This window comes from Oryx dammah, unplaced genomic scaffold, assembly GCF_014754425.2.
Source record: "Oryx dammah isolate SB20612 unplaced genomic scaffold, SCBI_Odam_1.1 HiC_scaffold_5, whole genome shotgun sequence".
In the NCBI taxonomy this organism is placed as follows: Eukaryota; Metazoa; Chordata; class Mammalia; order Artiodactyla; family Bovidae; genus Oryx; species Oryx dammah.
The window spans coordinates 104,784,318-104,796,463 of record NW_024070189.1 but is presented as its reverse complement, the minus strand read 5'-3'; the positions used below and the strand labels follow the sequence as shown (position 1 = coordinate 104,796,463).

The window sequence follows — 12,146 nt, the reverse complement described above, 5'->3', positions numbered from 1 at the left end:
CCCCTTCCTCCACTCCACAGGGGCCGCCTTGCTCAGCTCACAGCGCAACTGGGCTGTGGCACCTTCCACGGCCTCTTCCTTCTTCAGACCCTTCATGAACTTGGCAGGCAGGGCTGGAAGGGGTCAGAAAGACACAAACATTCTAATGCTCTCTGAATCCACAGGATGGAGTGAAAGACGCAGACCCCAATGGGACACAGGACAGAACCTTCAGTGACATGAGGGGTGGGAAGCAGCTCAGAGGGGTGTTTCTCATGGTTCACACACACGTCAGGAAGGAGGAAGGAAAGTTATGGGAAGAGGGTAAGGCTCAGATGAGGAGGGAAGGTGGGGTGAATGCAGGGAGATGCCATGAAGTTAGTAACTGGACACCAAAACTCAGCTCTGCTTTGCCACACATGGTCCTTACCCCTGACGGTGAGGGTGGCTGAGGTCCTCTCCTGCCCGCACACACACAAATACTCCCCAGCATCCTCCGCGGTCAGCTCACGAATCTCCAGCTCACACACGGCCCCCTCCTGCCTCAGGCTCACTCTGTCCCCGGCTCTGAGGGTCTCGGGCCCCTTCCTCCACTCCACGGGGGCCGCCTTGCTCAGCTCACAGTGCAGAGTGACCGCGGTCCCTTCTGTGGCCTCCTTGCTTCTCAGTCTTCTTGTGAACTCTGCAGGCAAAGCTGAGGACAGAGAGACATGAATATCAGAGTCTTGGGAGAACTCTGAAGGCAGGATGTGACAAGACAGAGAAAAAGACATAAACTCCCACAGGACACAGGACAGAGCCTGCAGTGAGACAAGAGGTGCGAGGCCGCTTGGAACCTGGTTTCTCGTGGTCCACACAACAGCCCGGGAAGGAGGAAGGAGTTCTGAGGAGTTACGGGAAGAGGGTGGTGCTGAGATGCGAAGGGAAGGTGGGATGAGTGCAGGGAGACGACACGAAGTCAGTGACCGGACACCAAACCCAGCTCCGCCTGCCACATGTGGTCTTTACCCCTGACGGTGAGTGTGGCTGAGGTCTTCTCCTGCCCGCACACACATGAATATTCTCCAGCATCCTCTGCAGTCAGCTCACGGATCTCCAGCTCACACATGGCCCCGTCCTGCCGCAGGCTCACTCTGTCCCCAGCTCTGAGGGTCTCGGGCCCCTTCTTCCACTCCACGGGGGCTTCCTTGCTGAGCTCACAGCGGAATGTGGCCGTGGTCCCTTCCATGACCTCCTTGCTTCTCAGTCTTCCTATGAACTCAGCAGGCAGAGCTGCAACAAGGTCCAAAGGACACAACACATCACCTTCATTCTCCCGCAAAGGATGAAAGGGGCGGTGTGGGACTGCGGAGTATCACGTGGGCAGGGTGGCTGAGACACTTACCCTTTACGGTGAGCCTGGCCGACGTCATCTGGTCCCCGAAACTGCAGAAGTACTGCCCACTGTCCTGAGGCCGCAGGTCTCGGACCACCAGCTCCAGCACGGTCCCGTCCTGTCGCAAGCTGTACTTGCCTCCAGACTGCAGAAGCTCATCCCCACGCCGCCACTCCACAGGCCTGACCACGGATGACAGCACGCAGCGCAGTGTGGCAGCGCCCCCCTCCAGCACCTCCACGTCCTTCAGGCCCTCTCGGAACTGCACTGGCCGAGCTGCGGACAGGCATGAGCTCCGTCAGCACAGCCTGCACGGCTGAGGATGGTGGAGGGAAGCAACCGGCAGAGGCAGGCAGGCCCACCTCGCTGTCTACACTGGGGGCTGAGGATGGGGCCCCGAGAACTCTGCCTGTCCAGAAGGGTGAGCTGAACAGCACAGAGCAGAGAAGGGTGGGGTATTACAGGCTACATTTAATCCCCCAAATTCACCTGTTGGCACCCTAACCCTCAGGACCAAAGAGTGGAGCCATATTTGGAGACAGGGGTCTTGAAAGAGATGATGGCGTTAAATGAGGTCAGTAGAATGGGTCTTACTCCCATATTATTGGTGTCCTTATAAGAAATGGAAATTAGCACAGAGACACACACAGAGGGATGACCAGGTGAAGACACAGGGAAAAGATGGCCATATATATACCAAGGAGAAAGGCCTCACGGGAAGCCAGGATGGCAACACCTCGATCTTAGACTTCTGGTCCCCAAACCTAGCAGACAATAAATGTCTGTCTTTTAAGCCACCCAGTCTGTGATATTCGGCAGCCAGGCCAAGCCAACTGAGATGGAGATGAGCCAAGCCAAGAGAAGGGAGACATGGCAGTGTGAGCACAAGAGAGTCAGCAATGAGGTTAAAAAAGAAAACAGACTGCTGGTCAGAAGACCAAGAGAGGGTGAGAGAGGCTTTCAGGAGCAGCAGAAACCCAGAGACAGGGCAGACAGAGGGCAGAGTGAGATGGACGAACTGCTGAAGATACAGGTGGACAGAAGGAGCCTCAGGGCACCCTGCACCCACACGAAGAGGACAGAGCGCATCCTGGGGTCCCCCTCGCCCCGAGCAAGGTGAGAGACATGTCAGGAGTGCGGCTGGAGGCTGCCCACGCCCCTCTCCCGGGCTCACCATGGACCCTGACGATGGAACTGCTCCAGGCGCCCGCAGCCTCACACTTGTAGCGCCCACTGTCCTGCAGGGTGGCCTCAGTGATGACCAGCTGGGCCCGGCGGCCCTCATAGGTCAGCCGGCACCGGGCCGATGGCCGCAGGGCCTTCCCATCCTTGGTCCAGCACACAGGGCTGTCTGAGGCGGAAGTCTCACAGACCAGGGTCAGATCCTCCCCCTCCGTGACTGTGGCATCCGTGAGCCCCTGGGAGAAAACACTTGGCTTCTCTGCAGACAGAGAGGGATGCGTAAGACTGTTGGGGGCTCCTGCAGGAGAAGCCCCAGGTCTTGCTACACACCAGTGCCAACCCGCCCCTACACCCCACTCTGGGCTGCAGACAGGACTGCTGGGAGAACAGGATGGGCTCTGTGTGGCCCCGCCCCCACACTGACCTTGGGTTCACCTCTGCACACCATGACAATAACATGTCTTCAGATAGCACCACTCAGCCCTGGGATCAAAGGCTCCAGCCCAAGGGAAGCCTACGGTGCCTTCCTTCTCTGGGAGCCCCAGGGCCTCACCCAGGAGACTGCTAAGCCACTGCCTTGAGGTTGCACGTTCAGCCATACGGACTGGTCCCCACCATGAACTGGGCACTGGGCCTGCCACCTACCTGTGACCTGCAAGGCAGCTGAGGTTCGCTGGTCACCTGCCTCGAAATGGACGGTGCCTGAATCCTTGAGCGCCAGCTGCCGCAGGGTCAGCACGTGGTAGCCGCCGGGCTGGGCCTCGATCTCATTGAGTTCATTGGCAGACAGGGGCGTTTTGTCCAAGAACCAGTGGACAGGCTTGTAGTCAGCAGGGGAGATACGGCAGCAGAAGGTGGCCGAGGAGCCCTCCTGCACCTCTGCGTCCTCCAAGTCCTCTGTGATGAGCACTTTCTGGCCTGCAGAGACACAGACAGGCACGTCAGGGAGCCCTGGACCGCTGCCAAGGGAAACGAGGTGCTCCCCAAGGCCGGATCTGGGGTGGGCTCTCAGCAGGCAGCGAGCAAATGACTCTAACAAAAAATGTTTAGGGGGTCTGAACTGAACGGCCCAAAAGCATTTGTTTTAGTCCCATCAGTGAGCCCTCAATCCACCTCTTAGGGCTTTCTGCAGAGCACACACCCTGACCCACAGCACAGCCCCTCCATCAAGCTGGGCTCCGTAACGTCTACACCCGTTGTCCCTGTCACAGAAATCACTTAATGCCATTCAATTTTGTATTAACAGAAGTGTGGGGGGAAAAAGGAGACATGCGGCTATAGCAACATTTAAATTGAATGATTTGGGGAACTGACAACATGAATTTCTAGAAAAAAATTTTTTTTGCTGCTGTCTTAGGTATGGTGAAAGCTTAAGAAGACATAAATACTGATTGGCTGCCAGATTCCTCCTGCATTCACAGGTGTCCTGAAGCTATTGCATGCCGGAAAGCATGGATGGCACATCTGTTCCTGCTGTTCTTCAGTCCCCGAGTCATGTCTGACTCTTTGTGACCCCGTGGACTGCAGCACAGCAGGCTCCTCCATCCTCCACCGCCTTCCTGAATTTGCTCAAATTCACATCCATTGAGTCAGTGACGCTATCTAACCATTTCATCTTCTGCCACCCCCTTCTCCTTTAGCCTTCAGTCTTTCTCAGCATCAGGGTCTTTTCCAATGAGTCGGCTCTTCACATCAAGTGGCCAAATACTAGAGCTTTGGCTTCCGCATCAGTCCTTCCAATGAATATTTAGAGTTGATTTCCTTTAGGATGGACTGGTTTGATCTTCCTGTGGTCCAAGGGAACTCTCAGGAGTCTCCTTCAGCACAATTCAAAAGCATTATTCTTCAGCGCTCACCCATCTTAGTGGTCCAGCTCTCACATCCATACATGACCACTGGAGAAACATAGTTTTGACTGTGTGGACTTTGGCAGCAAAGTGATGTCTCTGCTTTTTAATATGCTGTCTAGGTTTGTCATAGTTTTCCTCCAAGGAGCAAGCGTCTTTTAATCTCATGGATGCAGTTACCGTCCACAGTGATTTTGGATCCCAAGAAAAGAAAATCGATCACTTTTCCCCTTTTATTTGCCATGAAGTGATGGGACCTGATGCCATGATCTTAGTTTTGAATGTTGAGTTCTAAGCCAGATTTTTCAAACTCCTCTTTCACCCTTATCAAGAGGCTCTTTACTTCCTCCTCTCTTTCTGCCATTCAGTTCAGTTCAGTTCAGTCGCTCAGTCGTGTCTGACTCTTTGCGACCCCATGAATCACAGCACGCCAGGCCTCCCTGTCCATCACCATCTCCCGGAGTTCACTCAGACTCACTTCCAACGAGTCAGTGATGCCATCCAGCCATCTCATCCTCTGTCGTCACCTTCTCCTCCTGCCGCCAATCCCTCCCAGCATCAGAGTCTTTTCCAATGAGTCAACTCTTCGCATGAGGTGGCCAAAGTACTGGAGTTTCAGCTTTAGCATCATTCCTTCCAAAGAAATCCCAGGGTTGATCTCCTTCAGAATGGACTGGTTGGATCTCCTTGCAGTCCAAGGGACTCGCAAGAGTCTTCTCCAACACCACAGTTCAAAAGCATCAGTTCTTCAGCGCTCAGCCTTCTTCACAGTCCAACTCTCACATCCATACATGACCACTGGAAAAACCATAGCCTTGACTAGATGGACCTTTGTTGGCAAAGTAATGTCTCTGCTTTTGAATATGCCACCTAGGTTGGTCATAACTTTTCTTCCAAGGAGTAAGCGTCTTTTAATTTCACGGCTGCAGTCACCATCTGCAGTGATTTTGGAGCCCAGAAAAATAAAGTCTGACACTGTTTTCACTGTTTCCCCATCTATTTCCCATGAAGTGATGGGACCAGATGCCATGATCTTCGTTTTCTGAATGTTGAGCTTTAAGCCAACTTTTTCACTCTCCTCTTTCACTTTCATCAAGAGGCTTTTTAGTTTCTCTTTATTTTCTGCCATAAGGGTGGTGTCATCTGCATATCTGAGATTATTGATATTTCTCCCGGCAATCTTGATTCCAGCTTGTGTTTCTTCCAGTCCAGCATTTCTCATGATGTACTCTGCATATAAGTTAAATAAGCAGGGTGATAATATACAGCCTTGACGTACTCCTTGTCCTATTTGGAACCAGTCTGTTGTTCCATGTCCAGTTCTAACTGCTGCTTCCTGACCTGCATGCAGATTTCTCAAGAGGCAGGTCAGGTGGTCTGGTATTCCCATCTCTTGAAGAATTTTCCACAGTTTATTGTGATCCACACAATCAAAGGCTTTGGCATAGTCAAGAAAGCAGAAATAGATGTTTTTCTGGAACTCTCTTGCTTTTTCCATGATCCAGCAGATGTGGGCAATTTGATCTCTGGTTCCTCTGCCTTTTCTAAAACCAGCTTAAACATCTGGAAGTTCACGGTTCACGTATTGCTGAAGCCTGGCTTGGAGAATTTTGAGCATACTTTACTAGCGTGTGAGATGAGTGCAATTGTGCGGTAGTTTGAGCATTCTTTGGCATTGCCTTTCTTGAGGATTGGAATGAAAACTGACCTTTTCCAGTCCTGTGGCCACTGCTGAGTTTTCCAAATTTGTTGGCATATTGAGTGCAGCACTTTCACGGCATCATCTTTCAGGATTTAGAGTGGTGTTATCTGCATATCTGAGCTTATCGATATTTCTCCCAGCAATCTGGATTCCAGTTTGTGTTTCATCCAGCCTGGAATTTCACATGATGTACTCTGCATACAAGTTAAATAAGCAGGGTGACAATATACAATGCACTCCTTTCCTGATTTTGAACCAGTTCATTGTTCCACGTCTGGTTTTAACTGCAGCTTCTTGACCTGCATACAGGTTTCTCAGGAGACAGGTATGGTTGTCTGGTATTCCCATCTCTTAAAGAATTTTCCACAGCTTGTGATCCACACAGTCAAAGGCTTTAGTGTAGTCAATGAAGCAGAAGTAGATGTTCTTCTGTAATTTTCTTGCTTTCTCTATGATTCAGCAAATGTTGGCAATTTGACCTCTGGTTCCTGTGCCTTTTCTAAATCCAGCTTGCTCATCTGGAAGTTCATGGTTCAGATACCACTGAAGCCTGGCTTGAAGGATTTTGAGCATAACCTTACTGCTGCTGCTGCTTAGTTGCTCAGTCGTGTCTGACTCTGTGCGACGCTATGGACTGTATCCTGCCAGGCTCCTCTGTCCATGGGGATTCTCCAGGCAAGAGTACTGGAGTGGGTTGCCATGCCCTCCTCCAGGGGATCTTTGTGACCCAGGGGTCGAACCCAGGTCTCCTGCATTGCAGGCAGACTCTTTACTGCTGAGGCACCAGGGGAGCCCAAAGTGAAATGAGTGCAACTGTATAGTAGTTTGAACATTCTTTGGCATGGCTCTTCTTTGGGATTGGAATGAAAACTGATCTTTTCCAGTCTTATGCCCACTGCTGAGTTTTCCAAATTTTCTGGCATATTGAGCATAGCACTTTGGCAACATTAGATGGCACATCAGGAGGGTGATTTATTCAAAAGGAGATCTCCTTATCTTTGTGTGTCAGTTGTGATTCATGAACTGACAGACAAGGTGAAGGCTTTGGCGGGAAGCATTAGCCTGGCACAAGCCTGTGGGTTCTGAATTTGTCCAAAGACTATGTGGTGTTATTACGCTGCACTCACTTGTATAATTGTGTTAGTCGCTCAGTCGTGCCCTACTCTTTGCGACCCCAAGGACTGCAGCCTGCCAGGCTTCTCTGTCCATGGGACTTTCCAAGCAAGGATACTGGAATGGGTTGCCATTTCCCTCTCAAAGGGATCTTCCTAACCCAGGGATCAAATCCAGGTCTCCTGCACTGCAGGCAGATTCTTTACAGACTGAGCTACTCGGAAGCCCCACTTTTATAACACACATTTATTTATTTACCATCTGTTTAGCTGCATTAGGTCTTAGCATGGGGGCATCATAGCTGTGGCAGGCAGACTTAGCTGCTCCAAGGCATGTGGGGTCTTAGTTCCCTGAGCAGGGACTGAACCCACATTCCCTGCATTGCAAGGCAGAGTCTCAACCACTGTACCACCACGGAAGTCTGGACACTTGCTTTGATTGCCTTTTTTAAGCATTAACATTCACTTTAGATTAGACAGCTGTGATTCCATTGCACTAACGAAATGTTTTCACTGAGCTCAGTGGATTCACTGTCTTTCACTGAAAAAGAGGAAAAAATTCAAGAGTGGGGCTTCTTTGTTATTTTCTATGGACAGATCCCGGGAAGGACGCCAGCCCTGGGATTAGCAAGGCTAGGCTCAGCCAGCCCTGACGTTTACTTGCCCTGCAACCCTGGAGCAGCCAGTAAGCCCCAGTGAAGCCCCGGTTTCCTTATCAGTGAAGTAAGAGAATGACAACCCTCACCCTGCCGGCCCGGTGAAAACTTCTGTTCAAACCTGAAGACGTCCCTGAGCCAGTGACTCTCCACAGGGGTAGAGGAGGTACACTCACGTGTAAGCACGTGCAGAGCCCATGTGTGAACACATGCTGGAAGGGCATTCACCTGGCAAACAAACGTACAAGTAGGCGAGGGCTGCCAACCCACTGATACAAGGCCCAGCGAAGACTGCCCAGGGCAACCCTCCTTGGAGATGGGGAAACCGAGGCTGAGTTAGTCCAGGGCCAGGCAGAGCTCTGATCTCTGCTGCTGCTGCTGCTGCTGAGTCGCTTCAGTCGTGTCCAACTCTGTGCGACCCCATAGACGGCAGCCCACCAGGCTCCCCTGTCCCTGGGATTCTCCAGCCAAGAACCCTTATCAAGAGGCTCTTTACTTCCTCCTCTCTTTCTGCCATTCAGTTCAGTTCAGTTCAGTCGCTCAGTAGTGTCCGACATTTCCTTCTCCAACCCTAACCCTAACCCTAGTGAAAAGCGAAAGTGAAAAGTGAAAGTGAAGTCGCTCAGTCGTGTCCAACTCTTAGCGACCCCACGGACTGCAGCCTACTAGGCTTCTGCGTCCATGGGATTTTCCAGGCAAGAGTACTGGAGTGGGGTGCCACTGACTGCCCACCTACAAATCTACTTTAAACAAAGCTTACACCTGAGCACACCACAGGCCTGGAAACCTAGTGGGCAAATGCGAGCAACGGCACAGTGCCCAGGCCTAACCTTTCACCAGGAGCCGAGCCCGGGACTGGGCCTGGCCAATGTCGCAGGTATAGGAGTCACTGTCTGCCTTCTCCAGGGCGCTGATGGTGAGCCGCAAGGTCAGGCCCTCCTGGCTGGGCGCATGCTTCCCGGAGGCCTGCAGCTCTGTGAGGCCCTTGCGCCAGACCACCGAGACTGCGGGGCGCTCCGTCTTACAGGTGAACGTGGCTGTGCCCTTCTCCTCCACGTGCAGGTCAGCCAATGGCTCCGTGAACCGGTTTGCCTTTTCTGGTGGAGGGGCAAGAATGAATGGGAGGGTGAGGCCTGTGCAGATGCCATGCAGGCCCTCAGGACGGGAAATCATGCCCATCACAGGTGGTTCTCCTGGCCCACCCCAGACCCTCAGGGACCTGGGCAAGTCCCTTATCTGCTGGGTGCCTCTCCCTTCCTACCTGGGACAGAACGGCTCCCAGGGAGCAGCCCCAGGCTCTCATGGGGTTTACCTTCCACTCGGAGGCTGGCTGTGCTTTTGGAAGACTCCGTCTCACACGTGTATTTGCCTGAGTCTTTGAGTGAGGCTGCATGGATAACCAGCGAGGCCCGAGTGCCTTCAGTGAGCAGGTCATACTTCTGACTCTTGCGGATGGCCTTCCCATCCTTCAGCCAGCGCACTGGGGTCCCCTCCCGCGACAGCTCACACCTCAGCACCACATCCTCACCCAGCATGGCCTGTTGGTCTTCCAGTGGCTTCATAATGTCAACTGACCTCTCTGAAAAGAACAGACATGGTACCTGATAAGGCCTGGCCATCGCTCCACCCACGACCACGGCTCTAGCCATGCCTGGGGTTAAGACAAGGCAAGTGCTCAAGAGCTTCCAAGCTCTGGAGGCTGAGACCACAGAGCCCACAGCTTTAAAGCTTCCAACTCTGGAGCCTCAGGCCCAGGGATCTCAGATCCCTGGAATGCCAGGGACCCTGGAAAAGAGAGCTGTTAGACCACAGAATCTTAGGTTCTCACCACTGTTCAGAGCTCTGTAACTCAAAGCATGGCCATGGGATGAGCTTTGTATTTATGCTGGAAGTAGCAGCTCAATAAATTTCAATGGCAATTTCACTACCAACATGAGCCATGCACCCTGGGAGCTACCATAGCATTTGAACCACGGACTGAAGATTACAAACCGTGCTCCTGCCCAAAGGCTCCAGAACCTCATCCTAAAGAGTAATCCTGGTCATCTATGCAGTTCTGGATGACCAGAACCCCCCAGTACTCCAACAGATGCCTCTAGGTGCTCAGCAGGGGCTGAGGAGGCAGTCCCTAGACACAAGCCCTCGCAGCTTCCAAGCCCAGGACCCCGGGTCCAGGCTTCCTGGGGAAAGCCCAGGCTCAGGAGCTCCCAAAGCAGGCCCTGGACCTGCCCCAGCCAGTCAGTCCCCGGACCTGCCCCAGCCAGTCAGTCCCCGCTGCCACCATTCACCCACCTTTGACGATGAGCGAGGCCTTGGAGGTGAGTCCCCGCACAGAGAAGACCACCTCCCCAGCATCACTTGGCATGGTATCTTGGATAGCTAGAGTGTACTTGCGGCCCTGGCGTGTGGCACAGAAGCGGCCAGAGCTGCCCACTGTTTTCCCGTTCACTGTCCACTCAGCCACGTCACCAGTGTTCTCATGGGACAGGATGCACTCGAAGCTGCAGCTCTCGCCCTCCAGCACCTCCACTGTCTTCAGCCTCTTGGTGATGCCCACGTGCAGCTCTGCAGGCCATGGGAAACAGCTGTCATGCCCCACGAGACAGGCACCATCAACTGACAGCAGCCTCAGGCAGACCCCAGGAGGGGGCACACCCCTGGATGACCCGCATACCCCTCTCTAACCCCACTCCCAGGAGGCTGCTGCTCCCTCAGCAAGGGTCCTCTCGGCCTCCTGCTGGCCACACCCTGGCAGTCAGATGGCTGACGGCTGTGAGTGGTGACCACTCCCTTCACATTTGCTAGAGAATAACGTGGAGAGAATAAGCACCATCTGGTTGCCACCAGCTTACATGCTCCATAAAAAGAACAGCTCCCTCAAATGAAGGGGAATCCAGCTCTAAGAAAAACTCACCACACCACCCTTCCCCTTCCCGTCTCATCACAAACTGGCCAGACCATCAGGGGCCAGTCAGGGGGTCCCTGGGCAACACTCCTGCCAAACACATAAGAGAGGAAAGGACTAGGGGAGTGGAGTCAGGACAGACATACACGGGACCTCAGGGACCCACCAGAACCACGCCCAGACGGGAAGGCGCCTGGGAAGAGAAAGGTGACCTGCCCACAGCTACCTTCACCAGGCAGGGCTGTGGCCTGGGCGTCCTCCGGGGGCACCCCTGCCTGACAGCGCAGCCTCTCCCACGCACCACCCTCCTGACGCCTCCCTCTGGGGCCCCTGTGCCTGCCCACACATCCCTGGGTGCAGAGGGAAGTTTCCAGCCTCCGCTGAATCCTTTATCCCCTGGGACTCGCTCAAGCAGGGCCAGTCTATCTCCCAGGCTTTGCTCTGTTGCCTGTTACCCCTGGCCTGCCTGCCTGCACTGGGGCCTTCTAAGACCCTGTCGAGGCCATTCCTTCAGGAGTCTGCCCCGATCTCTCCAGGCTGCGCAGAGCAGACCCTGGCCTCTGAGAGTGGGTGGGTCCCCCAAACACAGGCACGCCCAGAGCCACACCCCGGTGCCCTGGGCCCACGTCTGCAGCTGGCCGCAGCACGCACCATGCACGCTGACATGCGCACGGGTCTCATCAGTGCCCACGTCGCAGGTGTACAGGCCAGCATCATCCCGAGTCAGGCTGTGCACCACGAGGCCTCGCATGCCCGCCGAGTGCGGGAAGTCGTACTTGTCACTGGGGCCCAACTCCACCCCGTCTTTCCGCCACACCACGTGGGCTTGGTGGTCAGAGACCTCACACTGCAAAGCCAGTGTGCCCTGCTCCTCCACAGACACATCGTCCAGCACCTTCAGGAACACCACCGGCTTCCCTGCAGGAAGAGCGCAGGCGACTCAGGGGACCAGCTGCCACCTCTGGCCCTCTGGGTAAAGGGTGCGTGTCCCAAGGGTCCCCACGGACCACACACAGCCACCTCACCTTTGACCACCAGGTGGGCAGAGGCCGTAACCTTGGGGGAAGAGATGCGCACGGTGCCCCTGTCAGCCTGCCGGACCCGCTTCAGCACCAGCGTGTGGCGGCGGCCCTCGTGGGTGATCTCGTGGAAGCTGTCGTTGTACAGCGGTGTCCCGTTGAGCAACCAGTCCACTTCTTCGTCCTCGTGGGACAGCTCGCAGGAGAAGCAGGCGCGGCCCTCCTCCGGGACCTCCACGTCCTCCAGCGGCTGCGTCACCGTCACCTTCCGTTCTGCCGGGAGCATGAGGCGGCTTCAGCGTGACCGCCACCGCTGCCTCCTCTAGAGACCCTAGGGGCCCCCTCACTCTCTGCCTTCCACAGTGACCT

At 54.3% G+C, this 12,146-nt stretch overlaps 1 protein-coding gene across 15 annotated transcripts in view; it reads right to left on the bottom strand.

Moving 5' to 3' along the window:
- The window catches only part of OBSCN (obscurin, cytoskeletal calmodulin and titin-interacting RhoGEF), a 211,153-nt gene that overhangs the window by 62,973 nt on the left and 136,034 nt on the right, over positions 1 to 12,146 (bottom strand). For 14 of the 15 annotated variants that reach the window (XM_040241284.1, XM_040241286.1, XM_040241289.1 and 11 more), the window contains 10 exons: positions 11,784 to 12,050; positions 11,410 to 11,676; positions 10,146 to 10,418; positions 9,166 to 9,432; positions 8,684 to 8,950; positions 3,182 to 3,454; positions 2,529 to 2,795; positions 1,364 to 1,630; positions 988 to 1,251; positions 523 to 673 (listed from right to left, as the gene is read on the bottom strand). In XM_040241284.1, coding sequence (XP_040097218.1) covers positions 523 to 673; positions 988 to 1,251; positions 1,364 to 1,630; positions 2,529 to 2,795; positions 3,182 to 3,454; positions 8,684 to 8,950; positions 9,166 to 9,432; positions 10,146 to 10,418; positions 11,410 to 11,676; positions 11,784 to 12,050 — 2,563 coding nt within the window. The remainder of the gene's footprint in view (positions 1 to 522; positions 674 to 987; positions 1,252 to 1,363; positions 1,631 to 2,528; positions 2,796 to 3,181; positions 3,455 to 8,683; positions 8,951 to 9,165; positions 9,433 to 10,145; positions 10,419 to 11,409; positions 11,677 to 11,783; positions 12,051 to 12,146) is intronic. The other variant, XM_040241285.1, reaches the window with a different exon arrangement.